At 37.9% G+C, this 16775-nt stretch overlaps 1 protein-coding gene across 1 annotated transcript; it reads right to left on the bottom strand.

Annotated features, from left to right (window-relative positions):
- Positions 1–14265: 14265 nt before the first annotated feature.
- LOC126177101 (heat shock protein 70 B2-like) lies at positions 14266–16512 on the bottom strand. The gene has a single exon (XM_049924361.1). It carries the CDS (start codon positions 16429–16431, stop codon positions 14500–14502), a length of 1932 nt encoding a protein of 643 aa, XP_049780318.1. The 5' UTR covers positions 16432–16512; the 3' UTR covers positions 14266–14499.
- Positions 16513–16775: the final 263 nt, after the last annotated feature.

Here is a 16775-nt window from a genome sequence, read left to right as displayed (position 1 = left end):
ATCTGGTGCATGAAAATGTCCATCGTTAGTTTGTGAGTGAGGCAAAACCAGAACAGGTTGATAGCAGTTGATAGCATGTGCATTTTGCACAAATGGTGGCATTGCACACAGCACCACTGTAACCGATGTTGCAGCCTGTTGAGAGTCAAAGTACATGTGTAAATGTAGATCACTTTGAACATTACACAATCAATTGGTAGTTACACAGATCTGAAAATAGTCCACTTTACACTTCACATTTTGGCAAGCACAGTGCGGCGACACAAAACCTGAGTCCATTGTTTGAGTTAATGTTGTAGCACTTGACCATTGTAGAACAAAAAAGTTTGAGGTTAGCTTGGTTGGAGATAGCAAATCACTGTTGATTGGTGGAGAGCCGGCCTTTGGCAAAGGATTGGAGTGACCTGGTTGTCGTAGTTTGGCCTCCAAATCTTCAAACAAAGCTTTGGGTGATGTAGCCATGGAGTCGTGTGCATAACCTGTTGATTTACAACACCTGGCGCGGAGGTCATGGAAGACGTAGAAATGTTGGGGTCACCAGTATGGGAATGGGATACAATTATCAGTTGAATGCAATAACTATCCCCATTAAATTCCACATAGAAATATATTTCGTAGTTAGTCATAAACATGTACACAGCTTGAGATACAGAACAGAATTAAAAACTAACATGGAGGTTCAGCAGAGCAATAAGAGTCCAAAGATGGTGTTAATCATGGTCAATAGGACCTATCGATGCCACACAGTTGTTTGGAGCACCTTCTATATACCTTTCACAAGCTGCTTTTTTGGTTTCTCTGAGTGTAGCTTTGTAATACTTTTTATTTCTAAGGTAAGCCTTTTATATGTTCAATACAGTATGAGCAAATTTTCTCTAATTTCTGCCAGTTCTTTTGTATACCAGGTTATTTTGTATTTTTACATTTAACTAATTACCTAACTTCTATTAATGGGGAACAGGTGTACCACATGTCTCTATATTTTTTAAAGAAAGTTTCAAAATCATTTTCAACTCCTGTTTTTCCTGGATGCCACTCAGAAACAGAGTCCCAGTTTGTGTCCTTTAACTTGTTAATAAACAAGATAATGTGCTCCTTTCTCTGACCTTTTATCCATGCCACATTAAATTCATTGGGATAAGATGGTTTATTATGATAAAGTGTTAAAAGCAATGCAAAAACACCATCAGCCAAGCTAACCACATATTCCTCTCTATGCAAATTAACAATAATATTGTCTAGGCATGCATCATTATGAGTAGGACACTTGTTCGTACAGTGAAAGTTTAAAGATCTTAGTATATTAAAAAATGTTCTGGAGGCTTGTTGCCTTGAATTTCCCATTTCAATATTAAAATCCCCACAAATAACAATCTTTGTTTTAAACTTAAAAAGTTTCATAACTACTAGTTCAAACTGTTCAAAGAAAACATTTATGTCTCCCTTTCGAGACCTATACAGGCTAACAATTATTATGTTTTCTTCAGTCAGTTTTATACAGCTAAACTCAGCATTTACATCTGAACAGTATAAGTTTATATCTAATTTTGAAAATTGTTGGCCATGCTTGATATAAATTCCAGCACACCTATTTTTTCTGTTTTTCCTGCACATTATGTCAGCTAAAACATATTCTTGAGGAGCAAAACTATCTACTTGATTTTCTGTTAGCCAGTGTTCTGACATACATATCACATCTACATCCTTAATGTTACAAAAATGTTCTAATTCTAACAGTTTATTTCTTAAACAACAAATATTGACTTGCAGAAACCTTAATATTTTGTCATTGTTTTCATTCTTAAGTGAGCACTCATCTGCATGTGGCAAATCCGAGTTACACATATTGTTTCTGACTAAGTCAGAATGGGTGGAATATTTACTTCCACTAAAAAAACATTTTCATCAATGCTCTTGGTGAACATTTGCACTGTCTCAGTTATGGGCAAAGCAGGTGGCAGACTTCAGTTTATTGATAGAAAACTGCTATCAGCCTACAAAGAAGATTGGTTACAAATCACTCCCATGATCCATCCTAGAATATTTCTCTAGTATGTGTGAACTTTACCAAATAGGACTAACAGACATATTGAACATATGGAGAGTAGGGTAGCATGAATGGTCACAGCTTTTCTTGACCCACAGGAGAGTGTCACAGAGGTGCTGAAGAGACTGAACTAGCAGAAACTTGAAGACAGACATACGCTATCTCAAGAAAGGCTACTTAGGAAGTTTCAAGAGCCAGTTTTAAATCATGTCTCTAGGAATATACTACAGCTCCTTACATATTACTTCTGTAGTGATCATGAGACCAAGATTAGATTAATTACAGCACATGCAGAGGCACTTAAACAATCATTCTTCACCACACTCCTTACAAGAATGGAATAGGAAGAAACCGTAATACAGTAACTGGTACAATAGGACATATGCTTGCATTGCACTCCACAGTGTAGATGTAGATGTGTATGTAGACTGTCTAATAAAATGTCCTTTCGTACAAATATGTTTCAACCTAGTGTGGAGTGTAGGATTTTGCAACAGTTTACTACAACTCGGGTGCCTTGAAAAATTATTACATGATTTCGATGCTTATTATGTAACAATTCTCCTGTCAGTCATCTCAAATACACTGTTTCTTTGGCTGCAAAATTTAAAGCTGCATATTCGGCTTTAATAGTAGAGGAGGCAACATACTCCAGTTTCTTGCTGTCCCAGAAAATTATATTTTTCCCCAACAGAAGGGCACTCTCATAGTGTGACAACCAGCAGTTAAATCACCTAAAATACTAAGCCAATAAAATCAATTAGAAGCATATCTTTGAAATCCTCTTTCTTAAACACAATGCCATAGTTCATAGTTCCCTTGAGATAATGACGTAATCTTTTTGTGGCATTCCGTTTTACATTGGTAAACTTATCATTATACTGGATTAAAATACTAGGTGCATAAGATATGTCAGGTATTGTACTGCTACTGATATACAGCAAACGTCCCACAAGTCCCTGATATGGCTGGCACTTGTACCTTGAAGCTTTAAGCGAGCCTCTGTTGGTGTTCCTATAGGAGTACAATTAAACATATTAGAGTGTTTCAGCATACCTGCAATATAGCCCTTCTGCTCAAGTTTTAAATTACCTTCCTCCAATTCCTAGTTATATGCATGTATTGACAAGACTTTCCTTCTCTTAGATCTTTTAACTTCAAAATGTTCAGAAAATTCACCATACAACTTGGCAAAAAAATTCATCTACATACAAAGCAACATTTACAAGATTTTTACCTGGCCTTGTAATGAGCATACAATTTTCATCGGCATTTATAAGATAACCTAGGTCTAAAAGTGCACATTTTGCCTTTTCATTCCACTGTCTAGCTGACTGTTGTAAACGATAAGTGTTGTTGGGTAGTTTATAGGCTTTATCTTAATTATATTTTGATATAAAACCATCTGGTTGGTTCAAGAGAAAGAAAAGTGGTTCTGATACTGAAATTGTAAATTACAAGATCAAGATTTACAGCTGAACTAATGAGAGCTTTGAGAGTACTGTGTCTCACAAAATTACAATATAATATGTATCAAACTTTTGGGTAAATCCCTTAGAAAACAAGTCTAGCATGATAGACTGCTGTGTTATTAATATTTCTTTTTAACTTAAGTACCCACTTGTTACCAATGATGCTTTTATTCTTTGGTGAGTCCACAAGGTCTCAAACTGAATTGTTGTGGAAACTCCCTATTTTCTCTTTCATAGCCTTTCTCCAGTTTCCTGTGTCACTCCTTTACATAGAATCCTCCAGATTCAAAGGATCTTCTCATAAACTGGAAAAAATCATTTACCAAATAGTTGACATACTCTGAGTACTCGTTGGGTTTGGGCACGTGGATTGACATTCTGACAGGCTAATTATCTTGTAGAGCAACAGGGTCCATTGGCAGCCTTTCTGACTTCTCTACACTTACCACTGACTGACCATCTGGGACTGACTTTCACTACTTCCTCTGCCTTGCCTTGTTCAGCAAATTATACAGCTATCTTCACGTCTAGCTGGTGTCCTGGTACTGTCTATCCTGCACTCATTCTCCAGAGAAAAAACACTCCTGCCTTTCACAATTTTCTTGGTGTTCGGTGAATCAGTTAGTCAGTCTGTAACCTTAAGTAATTTCATTGCAACCCACAAATCCCAATTTGTTTGACTGTCTGACTTGACCCCCAAATCCCAATTTGTTTGACTGTATTTTGAGCCGACGGAGGGAAAAGGTCTCAGTAACCAAACACTTTTAAATGGTTCAAAGAAGATACTTTTCCCATCTATAGCTCCTGTGGAATCTTACCATTAAGTGCTCTGTGAGGAACACGAATCTTTGTGTAAATAGCTGAATTGCATACCTCTGCCCAATACTGCTTAGGTAGACCAGATTCAAATAATATACTCTGTGCCATTTGCATACTGATCTGTTAGTCCTATCCATTACATTGTGTTCTGGACTATGAGGCACATTAATCGATTCTCAATCCCATTCTTTTTGAAAAATGAATCAAAATTATAGTTCACGTGTGTGTGTGTGTGTGTGTGTGTGTGTGTGTGTGTGTGTGTGTGTGTGTTTGTTCTGCTCAGAGTCAATCAGCTTTGTCAGTCTTATGCAAGTTTTGATAATGCGAGCAACATTTTCTTAATTTTTTTCTGATACCTTAATTTATACTAAATGGATACTGCAGTAAATCGTGATCTTTTTCATAAAAAGTTAAATTGAAGATAAATGAGAAGACAATTGTTTTTATTTTTCTCAAGAAAAGCATTCTAAAATACTTTCTGGAGTGGTTTCTGCTAAAATTAAGTGCAACACACCTTTGGATTACAGACAATTAAAACATTTTGATGTTTTAAAAATTAATGATGAAGATAAGTTAATTGTACCATTAAAACCAGGGGAAACAAACATACAGTATTATGTTACCAATGAAGAATTGTACAGTATATTATAAGAAACTCACATCAGAATAGGCCACGGAGGAAGAACACGTATGCTTAAATAGTTGCAAGTTAAATACAAAAATATTACATATGAAGTTGTAATGTTGTACTTAAATTTATACAAACAGTGTCAAATGAAACACAGTGCACCTAAGAAAGGTATTGTTGTGAAGCCAATTGTTAGTTCTGAATTAAACTCAAGATGTCAAGTTGATCTGATAGATCTGCAGTCAAACAGAGTTGGTGAATATAAGTTCATAATGGTGTATCAAGATCATTTAACTAAGTTTGTCCTTTGAAAACTAAAAGAGCTGAAGAAGTAGCACCTCACGTTCTTTCAATATTTTTAACATTTGGTGCACCAGCAATATTGCAGTCAGATAATGGTAGAGAATTTAGTCATCAAGTCATATCCAAAATGTGCGCTATGTGGAAAGATGTTAAAATAGTTCATGGAAAGCCTCATCACAGTCAAACACAAGGCTCAGTTGAAAGGACCAATCAGGATATACAGAATTTGCTAACTGCATGGATGAACGATAATGATACAAATAAATGGTCAGATGGTTTATCCTTTGTTCAATTTGCCAAGAATACTACATACCACAAAGAAATATGTCAAAGTCCTTATGAAGCCATGTTTGGCGTTAAAGCATAAAGAGGCATAGCATCATCTTTTTTGCCTGGTGAACAAATTGCAAATATTGAAACTGAAGAACAACTCGAAGAAATTGCCAATACTTCTGATACCGAAGAACAGCTTGAAGAAACTGTTAACGCTTATAAAAAAAATTTGAGCGGTGGTCATACCAAAAACCATATTCCAAAGAAAAATACTGAAGAGGATCGACAACCTACAATGTCTTCACATCAAATTCTGCACTGAAAAGCATGAGTTGATTTCTAGAAAAAGAGCAGCCTTGAAAGAAAATCTTCTACTGCAAGCAACAAAGATGTTATGAACCTCACAAAACAATTTCCTCCTGCTCAAATTGGTGATAATGTACGAATACAAGTCCCTGATGTCAACCGTGGTCATACAGATAGCCGAAATGTGTTAGCAGTTGTTGTTGGAATAGAAGACTCTGACTTCCATAAACTGGCAAATAAAAATAGTACCCTCAAGCAGCTTTACACATGTAATCAGTTCATAATTTGTAAAGAAAAGTTACTTTCCATAGATGAGATTTCTTTTCAAGAAATGTCGCTGAGAGAAGCAGCTGCAGCTAATTCGAGAAACGGGGGACAAGGCTATACATGCTGTCATTGCAAAAGAAAGTGTTCTATAAATAAATATGCAGTTGTAAAAGCAAGGGACTTTTGTGCAATTCAAAGTGTCATAATAGTTTAAGTTGTTGCAATAAATAAGATTTGAATCACATAAGTAAGTAATTTTTTATAGCTATTATTTTCTTTTCTCATTTAGAATGTACTGTGTATTTTAAATTCTTGGTCATTCCTTTCAGAAAGACAGGCAAAAAAGTTACATCACCCTTGTGATGTTTTATAGCGACTGAGTTACGGAGAAGAAAATATAAATCTCCAACATGTTCAACATTCACCATTAGTGCATGGTGAATGTCAACATTTACTGGTGTAAGTCAGAAATAAGGGTATTTAGCAGTTTTAAACATAATTGGTACAACTGGTTAACAGATCACTCTTTTTATAATGTTAAAGACTACTTTGATTTACCAGATCATTATATTAACTTTTAAAAACTGTTACTTTTAATTGTATTATTATGTACTGCATAAATTTTGTAGAACTAATATTTAATGGTACATATTGTACTACTGTGCATTGTGTATACTTTATCTTGTATCAAATTGACAAAACACATATCATTGCGAAATGATTTAGGTGAATAAAGATTCTTCATTCTTGATATATCTCTCTATATCTACATCTACATCTATATACATACTCCAGAAGTCACTGTACGCTGGGTGGTGAAGGGTCCCTTTACCACATCCAGACATTTCTGCCCCTGTTGCACCCACGGATATAATGAGGGAAAAATGACTGTCTATATGCCTCCATGTGAGCCCTATTTTCTCATATCTTATCTTGGTGGTTCCTATGCAAAATTTATGTTGGTGGCAGCAATATCATTCTGCAGCAGTCAGCTTCAAATGCTGGTTCTCTAAACTTTCTCAGTAGTGTTCATCCAAATGAATGTCTTCTTGGCTCCAGGGATTCCCAATTGAGCTCCCAAAGCATATCCATAACATGTGCACGCTGACTGAACCTACCGGTAACAAATCTAGCAGCTTGCCTCTGAATTGCTTCGAACTCTTCTTTCAATCTGACCTGCTGTGGATCCCAAACACTCAAGCAGTACTCAAGAACAAGCCACACTAGCATTCTGTATGTGGTCTCCTTTACAGATGAATCACACTTTCCTAAAATTCTCCCTATAAACTGATTAGCATATTCCTCGCATGCTCATACCATTTCATATCACTCAGTAATGTTACACCCAGATAATTTAAATGATGTGACTGTGTTGAGAAGAACACTACTAATACTGTATCTGAATATTAAGGCTTTGTTTTTCCTACTAATCTGCATTAACTTACATGTTTCTACATTAAGAGCCAGTTCCCATTCATAACACCAACTAGAAATTTTGTCTAAGCCATCTTGTGTCAACCTGCAGTCACTTGTCTTTGACACCTTCCTGTACACCACAGCATCATCAGTGAGCAATTGCAGATTGCTGCCCACTCTGTCTGTCATACCATTTATGTACAGAAAATATCAATGCTCTTATCACATTTCCCTGCAGTACTCCTGATGTTACCCCTGTCTCCGATGAACACTCACCGTGGAGGGCAACATACAGCGTTCTATTACTCGAGAAGTCATTGAGCCAGTCACGTATCTGGGAGCCTATTCTGCACGGACATACCTTCATTAACAGTCTGCAGTGGGTTAGCATGTTGAATGCCGATTGTCCTCCACCCTTAGGAAATGGAAATATGGGATCTGTAACAAGCACACATAATTTACACTTGTCAACTAACACTACCAAGTCTACAATGCCATAAGTCTTCCATGTTTCTAATTTTTTCAATAGCTTGAGCTTTCTCATCTGACACAAGTTCAACATTTTTTAGTTTATAAATGATATTTGACTGATCTATAGCAAAGAAGCTAATCCCTTTTAAACATCTTACATCCATCTTTGTGAAAAACAAGATTTATGCCTTTCTTAACCAAAGGACAAAGTGACAAACAATTAGTGACTAAGCCAGGGGCACAAATGACATTTCTGATTGAAGATATACCTGAGGCTTGGCCAATAACATTTCCTTTCCCTTCACTTCCTCGCTCAACATTATCAGCACACATTAGAATTTTTCATTTGTAATTTGCTGATACAAAAACCTGAAGCCATCCACTCCTTGAAGTCATGTGAGGTGATGCTCCAGAAACAAAGATCCACTGTTCTGGTTAAAGTCCGATACACTCAGTGCAGAAAATAATGACTTGTCTACTCTCTTGTAATCTCTTCTTTGACAATTCTTACCTCTTTGGAGAGCTGGACTTGAAGTGACCGTACTTCCAGCAACTTAAACATTTTATTTTCTTCTTTTCTTGCTCATCTTTGGAAACAGCTTGCTGTGACTTCTTACAATGTTCTGTGATTAAACCACTATCATTGTATGACAAAACAAGCTGAGATCTTTTTTCTTTCTCTCTCGCTTTGCTGTCTGCCTCCTTAAAATTCATTTCTTCATTTTTTTCTAATTACTAGTAACATACGTGAGTATAACCTGCATTTTCACAAACTAGAAAGGTTGGCCCTTAGTTTTAAAGAATATAGCACCAGATCTAATTCTGTGTTTAGTTTTATGTATGTTAGTTTTCTAGTTGATTTTGACTATTCATAGTTAATATATTTCATTACAAAGTGAAGTCACAAACTGTTCTGTGACTTAAATTCTAATGTTGACTTATAAACAAATATAAATTCTATAATAATTATAAACAAATGGAGGAACACTTAATAGCATTCTTTAAGTATTTATTTGGCTGTAATTGAAAACTTGTTAGCAAAGCTAGCCCTTAATTAATTCCAAAGTAATGACCAATTTTGTCAAAAGTATTGTTTGTTTAACAATATCTGTTTCTTTCGTCATTTAAACAAGTAATTTGGCTTAACCCTTGTAGTAGAAAAAACGGTTCAAAAAGAAATTTTTTTTCCATGAATTCAGTTAATTGAAGGAGGATTGTTTTAATTGTAATTTATGTAACTTAAACAATGTGTAGCTTCAGTGCCTATTATTGTGATGCATGGGGCATGATTTTTGGTCCTGAGTCAGTCAGTCCAAGTCCAAGATTCAGAAGAGGAACCCATATTGGTTAGATCACCAACAGTGCATCAACTTAACTGTGAAATAAGTGTAACACAATTAGGCCGTGTGTTAAAACAATGACAGCATCTGTTCAATACATATCATGTGCAAAAACTGTGTGATTCGATTTTTACCGCTCATAGATATTCAACAGTAAACTATTGTGGCAGTATGTTGATGTCTGCTTGCAACCCATTAATGAGGCTTATCAAAGTTAACCAATGGTGGACTGGCCATATAACTGTGTATTATTGGTGATGGGGGGAGGGGGGGGGGGGGGGAGGGTGAACAGTGAAAGTAAAGAACTGTGAAACGAAAATGGGCACTTGCCAGCTACATCATTTAAAGTAGTTAGTGCTGAACTTCCACCCCCTTTTTCAGCCAGTATAGCAACACAGTACGCTGACACCGAGGATAATCAACAAAGAAATAAAGCATGCAAGTGTCAAAATCGCCTCCTTTGTCCAACTTGAAGTATTCTTCCACACTTCCATTTAGTAACTTAAGGTTTTCCAATGTGAAAATTTCGTCCGTTGTTCCATCTGGTAAGGCAGACAAAATTTTTGTAGACCCCTCTGCATAATAAGAGCAATAAGTCCATCATAAGCTAGTTTGCGCTTGTTCTGCATTTCGCTGGCTACATCCAGAATATGAGTTATGCAATACTGTACATTTCCTTAAAATTTGGATAATGTAGTGTCCAACAGATCATCCCAGTGATTCATCCACTCAAGTTTTATTCTTACCAGAAAGCAGGTTTTCCAGGGTATCACAAGATTCTCTTGCCTTTCTTGTTTCTTCCACGTGTGCATACAGAGATTTATCCACGTGCAAAAGATTAAGAGCCCATGCATCTGTATCCTGCTCTGCATTCATAGCAGCACTTGCACCCACGACACAATCCCATAATTTTTCATGCATTAGAATTAGTTTCATCCCAAACGTCTGTGTACTGTAACTATCCTTGCCTATTAGGTTATCGACCATTGAAGTAGTGGTGTTTATCAAATTTACTGTTGGAGATGTTTTTGGAAACCCAAATTAACAGGTAATATATCACATAGCTTATTTCTTCCGAAAAATGAGAGTTCAAATGCCAAAGAGTCTGACCAACATCTACATCTACATCTACATCTGAAAGCCACTGTACGGTGCATGGCAGAGGGTGCATTGTACTATCACTAATCATTTCCTTTCCTATTCCACAAGCACAAATAGAATGAGAGAGAAAAAAACTGTCTACATGCCTCTGTACGAGCCCTAATTTCTCTCATCTTATCTTTGTTGTCCTTATGTGAAGTGTACATTGGTGGGAGTAGTAGAATCATTCTGCAGTCAGCCTCAAATGCTGGTTCTCTATATTTTCTCAAGAGGGTTTCATGTGAAGAATGTCATTTTCCCTCCATCAAATTCCTATCTGGGTTCACGAAGCATCTCTGTGATGCTCACATGTTGATTGAACCTACTGGTAACAAATCTAGCAGTACACCTCTGAACTGCTTCAATGTTTTTCTTTAATCTGATCTAATGGGGACTATAAAAACTCCAGTAGCACTAAAGAATGTGTCATACTAGTGTTCTATATAAAATCTCCTTTATACATGATCTACACTTCCCTAAAATTATCTAAAAAAAAAACAAAGTTGGCCATTTGCCTTCCCTGCTACCATCCTTGTGCACTTTAAAGACTCCAGTAACATTCAAGAAAGTGTCACACTGGTGTTCTACATGAAATCTCCTTTATAGATGAGCTACACTTGCCTAAAATTCTCTAGCAAAACCAAAGTCGGCCATTTGCCTTCCCTACTACCATCCTTACGTGCTCATTTGATTTCATATCACTTCACAATGTCATGCCTAAACAGTTACTGCTTCAATGTTTTCCTTTAATCTGATCTAATGGGGACTATAAAAACTCCAGTAGCACTAAAGAATGTGTCATACTAGTGTTCTATATAAAATCTCCTTTATACATGATCTACACTTCCCTAAAATTATCTAAAAAAAAAAAAACAAAGTTGGCCATTTGCCTTCCCTGCTACCATCCTTGTGCGCTTTAAAGACTCCAGTAACATTCAAGAAAGTGCCACACTGGTGTTCTACATGAAATCTCCTTTATAGATGAGCTACACTTGCCTAAAATTCTCTAGCAAAACCAAAGTCGGCCATTTGCCTTCCCTACTACCATCCTTACGTGCTCATTTGATTTCATATCACTTCACAATGTCATGCCTAAACAGTTAACTTTAATAACTGTGTCAAGCAGCACATTACTAATGCTGTATTCAAACATTATGGTATTTTTTCCCTACTCATCTGCATTAACATACATTTTCCTACATTTAGAGTGAGCTATCATTCATCACACTAGAAATTTTGTCAAAGTCATCCTTTATGTTCTTATATCCTCTTGCTGACAACACTCTCTAGTACGCCACAGCATCATCAGTAACAATCCACAGTGCCAAAAGCTTGTCTATTAGTTCATTTGTGTATACAGAGAACAAGAAAGGTCCTATCATGCTTTCCCGCGGCACCTCTGACAATAATCTTCTCTCAACATTCATTGTCAAGGACAACATACTGGGTTCTATCATTGAAGAAGTGTTAGAGTTACACACATATATGGAAACCTAATCTGTATGATTGACCCTTCATTAACAGTCTGCACTGTGGCACCATAGCAAATGCTTTCCAAAAAGCTAGGAATATGTAATCTGATTATTTCCCTTCATTCATGATTTACAGGATGTCATGTAAGAAAAAGGCAAGCTGAGTTTCAAACAAATGATGCTTTCAAAATCCATGCTTATATGTGGACAGAAGCTTTCTGACTCAAGGAAGTTTATTATATTCATACTCAGAATATGTTCAAGAATACTGTAGCAATTTGGTGTTAAAGATATTTGTCTGTAATTTTGCAGGTCTGTTCTTTTGGCCTTCTTGTATACAAGATTCATTTGCACTTTTTTTCAATTGCTAAGGATCTAATACACTTGTTGAGTTATTTGTATTCCCAACAGCATGACATACAAATTTTCCATAAGCTGTTAGCAGAGTGTGTGTCTGTGTTGATAAGTATAAATAATGATTGTATTGTTCATAATATATCTATACATAAATTAGCAGGACATCACACACAAGGATGACAAAGGAGCAACACACTAAGAATAGTAGATAGCTACAGCAAAGAGGAAAAACAAGGTGCCAGATTACTAACATAGCAACAAACGAGCAGACTTTTCATGCTGGTAGCAGTTCTAGACCAGGATTTACATATATGTTCAAGAGAGTGCACCACTAACCACTTCATCTCAAGATGATTTTTGAGAGTCTCAAGTACTCAACTTAATGCTTTGAGAAATTCCCCTTCGAAGTTCTTAGTATGAATATTAATGTCAATATTGATGCCATAAATGCTATATTTTTTTAACATTTACATATTCCACTTCTACAAGTGTTAATATTAGCTTCTGACAATCATTGGGTTAGTCATCGCACTTTTAGTGATGTAGTTTATCCAAATCCCAACATATTCTAAGTAATTTGTCGTACAAAGCTTTGACAAGTAGTGGTCATGGTTATTTATGAATATGGCACTGATACTGTATTAGCATCTTACAGCACAACACATGTTAAATCCCCATATTAATTTACCCAGTGACTGCAAAAAGTGTTATGATTGTGGATCTTTTGAAACAATTCACACTGTATTGTCTTCTAACGGATACATTTTGTTAATTATCATTCTTTTTCCAAAGTACTCGCAGTTAAACTGCTAATGCATTCTTACAGGATCTAGTCTGAGGTTTTGATTCGCCACGCGAATAAATTACAGTAAAATATCTCACATAGATTTGTACACATTGTTAGAGTAGGGGTACCACAGCCAGTTTTTGGATAATTCATTTTCATAATTACAGTCAATGATTTGCCACATTATGTTCTCCATTCTGTGATCTGCTATGGCAACAACTACAGCAGCTCATCAAGACAACTCAGAATTACAACAAATGTCCCAGGAATCATTAGATGCTGCAGTGAAATGGTACTGCTCTAACAAACTTGATGTGCAACCCTGACAGGACCCATCATCTTCTGTTAGGACTATCTAATGATACAGAAAATAGAACAGTTAAACATTTAGGACTCCACTGACTCCAAAATGACCTGAGGAGAACTCAACTCATCAGTTATATCTGCAAAAACTATGGAAGGGTACATCCATAATGGAAGCTGAGAGATTTTGTTGCTTCAAAATATTTAAGATTGACCTATTTTGGACTGTTCCAGTATCATTTCTTATGGACTGTTGCTATGGGGGTATTCTACACCTTTAAGTGAGATTCTGAAGATGCAAAAGATATTCATAAGAGAAATTGTAGAGCTGAACCAAAAGATCACTGTTGACTTCTGTTTAGTAAACTTAATATACTTGCTGTTGTAAATCTGTGTATATAGTCTCATCACTATCCATTAAACAAAATGCAAAAGAATTTCAAGTAAGAGGAGATACACAGCAGCACAAAATGAGAGGGAAAAATTAAAATGGGTATACCAAGACATGACTAGTAAAGGCAGCCCACTCCACCAGAGCCAGCTCACTAAAAATATGTGACAAATTCCACACTCACTGGGGTCCATGACACATAATTTATTTAAAAAAATAACTGGTTGGCTGATAATCCTTTTTATAATCAAAAATAATTGTTGATGTACAGGTTGTGACCATGTTAAAATTTTGAATGAATGTTAAATGTACAGTGTAAATTGGAAGCCTTCTGTAATAAAGAATTTTACTTGTATGCAGTATTGAAAGAAAATTGCAGAATAAATAGAGGATAAGGGTGGCAAATGAAAATAAACACATTTTTTAAAAAAGAACAATATTTATTGTACAAAGTGATGATAAAAACAGTGAGTCATAAACCACAAATGGTTTTATAAACAGAATGAAGGTCACAGGAACTTGAGATGAAATTCAGTCTTATAATACTAAGCTTATAAATGCATGTGTGTCAATCAACAAGAAGGCAGACAAAGACACACTAAATGAGTCTTTAAATCATGAATGCTTCACTCTCCTATGCTATGTACACCACATTTTATAAATTACACACAGTGCCACATAAAACCATTTTTATATTAACAGTTCAGTTAGTCAACTTCCTCAATAGTTGGTCCACCTGTGTGTGTTGTGTGTGTTGCTCCTGTACCTGCTTGTTGCCCACAGGTACTGCTGGGATCCTTAGTGCCCTGGTGCAGCTTAGTCATTATAGGTGTGCATACCCGCTGCAGCTCCTGTAGCCGACGCTCACACTCACTGCAGCTCGCCTGGGCATTGTTGTCTAGCCACTGTAATTCCTCCTCACAACGTGCCGTTGCTGCTGTCTTGTCTGACTCAGATAGCCTGCTGCCTGCATCTGATAGTGCCTGCTTCACAGACAGGGCATAGCCCTCCAGTCGATGTCGTGCCTCTACTCTCTCACGTTGCCGCTGGTCTTCCTCCTTGAAGCGCTCTGCATCAGTTACCATCCGATCTATTTCCTCCTTGGAAAGCCGACCCTTGTCATTGCGGATGGTGATGTTACGAGATCTTCCAGTGCTCTTCTCTTGGGCGGACACAGTTAAAATGCCATCTGCATTCAAGTCAAATGTAACTTCCACTTGAGGCACACCACGTGGTGCTGGTGGAATGCCAGTGAGGTCAAATGTGCCCAGCAAGTTGTTGTCCTTTGTCATTGCACGCTCTCCTTCAAACACCTGAATTGTAACTGCTGGCTGGTTGTCTGAGTATGTGGTAAATGTCTGTGTTTGCTTGCAGGGGATACGTGCATTGCGCTCTACCAGCTTGGTCATGACACCACCTGCTGTCTCAATGCCGAGTGATAGTGGTGCTACATCTACCAGTAACACATCCTGAATTGCAGAGCTGGTATCACCACTGAGAATGGCTGCTTGTACAGCTGCACCATATGCCACTGCCTCATCTGGGTTGATGGACAAATTCAGCCGCTTACCAGCAAAGTAGTTCTGCAGCAGAGCCTGAATCTTAGGGATGCGTGTTGAACCACCCACCAACACAACATCGTGGATTGACGCTTTGTCCATCTTGGCATCGGCCAGTGCTTTCTCGACAGGTTGTAGTGTTGAGCGGAACAGATCAGCACAAAGTTCCTCAAACCGTGCTCGTGAAACTTTTGTGTAGAAGTCAATGCCATCTAATAGGGCATCAATCTCAATACTGGCCTCCGTGCTGGAAGACAATGTACGCTTGGCACGTTCTGCTGCTGTACGCAGTCGACGCAAAGCACGTGGGTTGGAACATACGTCCTTGCGGAATTTACGTTTGAACTCATCAGCCAAATGATTCACAAGCCGACTGTCAAAGTCCTCGCCTCCCAGGTGTGTGTCTCCAGCTGTTGCTTTCACTTCAAACAGGGAACCCTCCGAAATGCTCAGGATGGACACGTCAAAGGTGCCACCACCAAGGTCAAATATGAGCACATTGCGCTCACCTTTCAGGTTTTTGTCGAGACCGTATGCGAGTGCAGCTGCAGTTGGCTCGTTGATAATCCGCAGCACCTTCAGGCCTGCTATGGCGCCTGCATCTTTGGTAGCTTGCCGCTGTGAGTCGTTGAAATAGGCGGGCACTGTAATAACTGCCTCTCGAACCTGCCCACCCAAGAATGCCTCTGCTGTTTCCTTCATTTTCACAAGCACCATAGCGCTTATCTCTTCTAGAGCGAAAGTTTTGGTGGTGCCTTTGAACTGGACCTGTATCTTAGGCTTGCTAAAGTCGTTAATCACTTTGAATGGCCAATGCTTCATGTCTCCCTGCACCTTTGGGTCGTCAAACTTGCGGCCGATGAGTCTCTTGGCGTCAAAGATGGTATTCTGCGGGTTCATTGCAACCTGGTTCTTGGCAGCATCGCCGATCAGCCGCTCGGAGTCGCAAAAGGCGACGTAGCTTGGTGTCGTCCTGTTGCCTTGATCGTTGGCGATTATTTCCACCTTGCCTTGTTGCCACACTCCCACGCATGAGTACGTGGTTCCCAAATCGATCCCCACTGCTGGAATCTTCGGCATTTTCTTCTGTTAGCTATGTCACAGTAACGTAGACGAATATAGCTGCGTAGCGAATCTTCGATCACGTCTCGAAGCACTAACTTCGCGTCGCTCTCTCGTAGTGAACTGAGCTGTGACGCGCCTGCGGCTCTTTTAAATAAGGCGGCTAAACGGTGTAGAGAGTAGGAGACTATTCGAGAGTTGTCGCATTACGTCATCAAAGAGTCTGCAGCTGATTGGTCGGAGGGCGGAGCTGAGTCTGTCATAGCTGGAAAGTTCTCGTATCTCTTCGTCTCTACGTCTGGCGTCTAGCGGTTTCTGGACAAATCTGTGTTTATCGTTACGGCGGCAATATTAGCGTTTTT

The sequence above is a fragment of the Schistocerca cancellata genome, chromosome 3, assembly GCF_023864275.1.
Source record: "Schistocerca cancellata isolate TAMUIC-IGC-003103 chromosome 3, iqSchCanc2.1, whole genome shotgun sequence".
Taxonomy (NCBI): domain Eukaryota; kingdom Metazoa; phylum Arthropoda; class Insecta; order Orthoptera; family Acrididae; genus Schistocerca; species Schistocerca cancellata.
This window is presented reverse-complemented; position numbering and strand designations above follow the sequence as displayed.